Consider the following 6,083-nt stretch of genomic DNA (forward strand, 5'->3'; position numbering starts at 1 on the left):
GAAAGGGGAGGGGGCGGGCATTCATTACTATGATGTTTGTCTTCTGGAGCAACTGGTAGGCATACTGAAGCCCTACTTCCCGAGAAGTGGCTGGGTATCACCTGCTAATGGGAAGTAGAGAATAAATCTTTTGTTTTCCTTTGCTTCTGCATGTGGCCTTTGCTTTTGCTTTATTAAACTGCCTTTATCTTGACCCATGAGAGTTTTTTTCCATTTTATTTTCTCTCCCCCTGTCCTGCTGAGGAGGGGAGTGATCAAGCAGCTTGGTGGGCACCTGGTGCCCAGCCAAGGTCAACCCACTGCAATTCTTACCAAGGAGACAAATACAGGAGAGAAATTAAAAGAGGCACATTAAGGAGAAAGCATCTGCCACACTGGCTCTGCATCTGTACATTTGGTTTGACAGCTTATGTAGTCTGCTGTTGTTTTCTGGTGATTTTCAGGTAAGAAAGGAAACTGTAGTATGGATATATACTGGAAGTATAAAACTTACACTGACAACTTTCTGCTACCAGGAAAAATACTTAATCTGGAGAAGCTGTATCATCAAGTGGATTTTAATTGGTACTACACCTGTTTTTACCAGATGGTGTTGTCAAATGAATCTGTTTTTGAAGGCTTTGCTCCTTTGTGTAATGTAAATAAGACACACAGGCAACCATGGAATGCCCTAAAAATTCAAGTTTTACTTGACTTTTAAATAACCTGGACACAAGTATTGACACAGCCATCTATCAAACTCGATTTAAAATAAAGCAGTTGCTTCATGAATACTTAATGTACATAGAACATACGCATCACATTGATATGTTTATGTATGTTGTTTTCAAACATCTTTCTAGGGAGCTTTGGATTAAACAGGCTTTCCCAAAAGAAAATGTGCTATCTCTTCAGTTCAATATTCACCTGTATAAAGATGATTGATTTGGCAACTTAAATGGTAGTGGCTCCCCCCCCCCCCCCCCAAAACGTCTTCAATATAATGAGCTTGATTAGAATACAAGTTGCAAGGTTATGGATATTGGTAAAAAGTGCAGTGTAGAAAACAGCAGGTCAAGGCTAGCTCCTAATGAAAGAAACTAGCTAACAAGCAAGGGGACTAACATGGGGTATACAAAAATGCTTTTGCAGTGTGGTTTGCAAGCCCTCTTTATTGTATAAAATAAATGTCTTGCAAAGAGGTATATCTATGTTGTAGGTGTTGCTAATTAATAAGTGAGAGAGTTCCATAACTTACCTATTCTTAGCACTTACTGAAGTCTCAGAAGAGCTAAATGCAGAGGCAAAGTTAAAGTTGGTGGCCTGAGAGACATTCAGCAGACTAGAAGCAGAATTAGGATGAGAACGTCTCAAATACCAGTCCTTTGTCCATGTGAGGACAGGTCTGTATGGCATCCAACCCCAGGGTGAACTTTGCCTGACACGGTTATACAGCTGTCTTTTGTCTGACTCATCAGGAGGTACAAGCGTTTTGGACTGACATCCAAACCCCAGGTCTGAAAACATAACTTGCTTCTAGGCAGTAAAAGCCCCAAGAAAGCCGGGGAAGGGTAGCAACAGTGGAAAGGGCAAGGTGTAGCTCAGAGTTGTGAGAGGCCAGCCACTTGCAGGTGTTTTAGGGCTGTTTTAGGGCTACAGAGCATAGCTATGGCACAGTAAAAGTGCTTTCAGCGATCACTTGTAGGTTTCTCTCACATAAAAATAACAAGATCACAAGAAAAGGTGCCTTTCCTCAAATGATTGAGGAAAAGAAGCTTGAAGGGAAAGGAAGCTCACGTATATGGAAGAAGTTTCTGTACTATTAGCTGACAATGACATCCTTGTCCTAGTTTTGCCTTGTTCTGCCACTAATGCTTAACATGTAATACAGGCGTTAAGCTTAGTCTTTCTTTTGGACAAAGGCTTGCTAAAGCCTGTTTCCTACATAGTCTCATTGGAGATAAGACCACTAACTCAAATCCGCAACTCTTTCTGTAAATTTCTCATTTAAATGCAAAAAAGTTGGCTTGATTACGAAACAACTCTCCTGTGACTTGAGAATTGAAACCTATCAATATTAGACTAGATAGAAGCCTATTTTCTGATGTAGTGGATAAGTAAAATACCACACACTTGGCTGATGGTATCCAGCAATAATACACAAAAGCCCATAGGCACATGACAACATACAGGAAAACATGAGGTTGGATATAAACCTTACAAGTAGTTTTCTTCTTGATCAATACCTGACGATTGGCAAGATACGGACACTAGGTACAGATAATTCTCAAATAATAGCAACACAAATCCTCCTAAAGTAGTAGGTATGTTCTACTTGCCTGTGCCTGAGTAAGGAATGCAGAATAATGGTAATGATTTAGAAAGCAACAAACTACAAGCAAGTGCATAATGCTCCAGCTTGGAACACCTTGAAGAAATAAGGAGTGGCTTTCATTGCAGACACTGTAACCAGTTCTTGTGTGGTTTGTCGTATTTCAGTAGTCTCCCAAAATATTGTGATGCTCTAGATTAATCTGTATCACCACAATCTTTGCAGCAGTGATGGGTTTTTTTTTGTGTTGTGTTTTGTTTGTTTGTTTTTTTAACTGGTGCTTGTGAGAATACTACACAAGGTCATCATAAATAGATCCTAAAGGATCACTTTAAATTGGAGCAATGACAATGAAACCATTTAACAGACTTACAAAACAGTTTGAGCAAAGACTTTAAGCCAAGCCCAACAATGTCCTAGGATGAAATCCATAGTAAATTCAGAAAATGCTGAAGAACCTCCATGAAAACAGAATTTTTATCACAGAGGGGTTCTAAGGTCTTTCTTTCCCTTAGATTTGTTCACTGAGACTGAAGAAGCAGAACTGTCCAAAATAAGTGATCAAATAAAAATACTTATGAAATGAATCTGCCTTCCCTGTCATGATGCAGCATCTCCCAACCTGCAGACCAATCCATACTGTGATAGGAATACACAAACTGTATGGCTACCATCCTGGCTAGTAGCATCCACCTGACCACCTCAGACCATGAAACAACAAAGAATCAAAAAAAATGAAGTGGAAAATAAAACACATCATACAAGGTTTCACTTCTCAGTTTTGTTAGTTAAAATGTGTATTAGTAATCCCACACCTCTTGTAAAGCATAAGTTAGATGCCTTATGCTCACTCCAGTTCTCAAACAGTATTGCTCTTCTGACAGGGCTACAGTCCCCTGGTATGGTGTTGCTAGGGGTAGAAAACACAGGATCACTGCCAATCGCTGAAGGTGGTGGGGGTTGAGTTTAAGGACGACAGATGTAAAAAGACACATGAACTACTACAGGCATTTCCAATACTGTTTGACAAATTCAATATTTAGTTTGGGGATTACACTTAGCAAGAGTTACTTTCACAACACAAAGATTTTAATAAGCTTCTTAATAAGTTAGCAACGCCAGAAGGCTCATCCATGTACTGACTGTGGACAAATGGGAGGCGGAGGAATTATTTCAGCTATTTGTACAAAGTGACAGGACAGGAGAAGAGCTAGGCATCACTTCAGATACATACTAGAAGATAACCCACTCAATGTGCAGCATCATTAAAACTTACTATTACTACCATGACAATAGAAAAAAAATTGCAATTATCATACCTGAAATACTGCCTTTGTCATTTTATCATAGTAGAAATGGCTCAGAGAAAAGTATAGCAAGGTACTAGCATTGATTATTTCATATGAAAAGAGATTAAGGCAGACTTTGCTAATCTAGTTTTTTTTAAAAAAAAAAAAGGCTATTTGCTACCTGTCTTAAATCCTACTCTACAAGTTTCATTTAACCAGTACTTAAGTGTCTTGCTAAGCAGTCTTAATACAGTAAGTCAGTACACATTCTCCAGGTTTTTTTCCAGTGTGGTTTACTATAAGGTGATAGATGGATGCATTTCTATGATATGGAATGTTCAATTAAATAGTCCCTTTACATGAAAGGACATTCAAACTTGAGAACACTTAAAACTGCCAAGGGAAAATAAGTCTGTACCACCTCTGGAACTCTCTGCTACAGGGTGTTACTGAGTCTATTATTTTTGAGCTAAAACAGGTTGAGTCAACATTTGTACTAACAACACGAGCATCTGTTGTGCTAGGTTAAAATAAACCTTGTAAGAGCTATCAGTCCTTATGTCTCAGGACACAAGTTGATCCCCATATAAAATTGTGAAGATAATTCTCCCCATATCACACTGTATTGCACAATTGGCCAAAAATACGACTATTTTGCTTCTCTTGAAGCATCTGGTCCTGATCATGTCAGTTAACAGTCATTTTTTGGAAGAAGGCTATTCAGTTACAGACCAGACCATAAAGCCTGTTTTCTTGCAGCAATTTTTTTTGTTCATTTTTTGGAAATGTAACTGCTGATCATTCAGTTTTACTACGACTTTTCTTTTTGGTTGTCTAATTAGGCAGCTTCTCCTCGATCAGTCACACCACTAGAACAGTGTCGGTGATAAAAGCATTGCTTGGCCTTCCCAGCAAGCAGTCTGCGCTTCGGAGTGTCCTGAAGAAATTGCTACCATGTCGACTTCAGTTCCTTCCCTTGCACACACACACAAATTCTCAGTTTCCAAAGAATAAAATCCATTCACCATCTTCAGTTACGGCAGTCAAGTCTCCACCTTGAAGCGTGACACCTGTACAGTTTTTACGATCTTACTGGTGGATTTTCCATCAATGTTAGCAGATAGCTGAGATGTTTCTTCTATTAGGCTGTCTTTAGAGCCGTTCTGTCTCTGAAAGGAACAAATTAAAACGTGTTTTTGAAAAGATATAGCAGAATTTAAATACTGTATTTTGATAACTGCTGCTATGACAGCCTTAGGCTAAGGATATAGCAATTTTTATATATATATATATATACACACACACACACACACACAGAGGAATATTAAAGTCTCTACATTCATTTGATCAAACGGAACTTTTTCCCCCTCTTGCCTCCTCCCTCCCCTGCCAGCTGCTGCCCCTTTGTGCTATTTGGATTCATATTCCCTATTAAGGAAATGCCACAACTAATTATTTGATATTTAGCAAAACACTGCAAGCAAGCGCTGACAGCGAATTCATGGGCACTGTTGTGAGGGGGTCTGCGGCAGAGGGAGAAGAGAAGTGTCTGTGGACACTGAACATGGTTACATTAATTCCTTCCAGGGCATGAATTTAAGCCACACTGTGTTGGATAAGAATGGAAATAAGCCAATGTGAATTTTGAACAGGACTCAATCACACAAGTTACCTATTTCTACAAAGCACGTAAATGTGCTTAGCCTTAAGTATACCAACTTCCCCTTCACTGCTGGAGCAAGTCCTTACAGAAACATGAAGGACAGCTCATCTTTTTCAATTTCGATCATATGCAGGAATACAAATATCCTTGAACGTCATTCCTATCAAAGAACAGGTAGTCTGTTAGCTAGCCTTAAAGTGAAAAAATATCTGTTTATTGTTTTAAAATTGTTCAAGCTTAAGTTATTCTAACTGCTTATAAGATAAAATATGACGTATTTTTCTGATTGTATTCTGTGCAGTTTCCACACTACATACAGTATCAGCATGCGGTTTTGGTATATCCACATGCCAGATTAACAGATGTGGTGACTGGTGTAGGAAGTTAGGTAGAAATGTGTCTGGAATCCTCCCTTCCATGTTTTGGTTTTCCTTTTGTGTGCTTGTACAACAGTCGTGCAAGTGCTTTTTTAATATCATTTGCTTCTCACATTTTCAGCTTAATAAAACTATCGAAGTTGAGAGATATGGTGCCATAATTTATGATGAAAGCAAGTGATTACATTTAAAAGACAAGTTCTATCCTTTTTAGATTTGAGTAATGTAAAAAACTATTCAGCATTTGGGGAGGGAAAAAAGAAAAAAAAAAAAAAGCAATGCTTCAAACCCAAGCAACAAAACTCTAAGAAAAAGCTCTAAGAAGAGGTGAATAAATGATAGTAGGTTATGATTACAACTGCATCCTAAGCACACTTGCATATTTTAAGAAATTGTGAAAGTTGATTCTTCTCCCATGGAGAGCAGGGTATTATCTTAAGGAA

At 38.5% G+C, this 6,083-nt stretch overlaps 1 protein-coding gene across 1 annotated transcript in view; it reads right to left on the reverse strand.

Moving 5' to 3' along the window:
* Window positions 1-922: 922 nt before the first annotated feature.
* Window positions 923-6,083, reverse strand: part of EPB41L4A (erythrocyte membrane protein band 4.1 like 4A) — a 96,275-nt gene continuing 91,114 nt past the window's right edge. The window contains exon 23 of the mRNA XM_009321109.1: window positions 923-4,769. Within this exon, the coding sequence (XP_009319384.1) occupies window positions 4,644-4,769 (126 nt within the window). The 3' untranslated portion in view covers window positions 923-4,643. The remainder of the gene's footprint in view (window positions 4,770-6,083) is intronic.

The sequence above is a fragment of the Pygoscelis adeliae genome, unplaced genomic scaffold (assembly GCF_000699105.1).
Source record: "Pygoscelis adeliae isolate BGI_AS28 unplaced genomic scaffold, ASM69910v1 Scaffold83, whole genome shotgun sequence".
In the NCBI taxonomy this organism is placed as follows: domain Eukaryota; kingdom Metazoa; phylum Chordata; class Aves; order Sphenisciformes; family Spheniscidae; genus Pygoscelis; species Pygoscelis adeliae.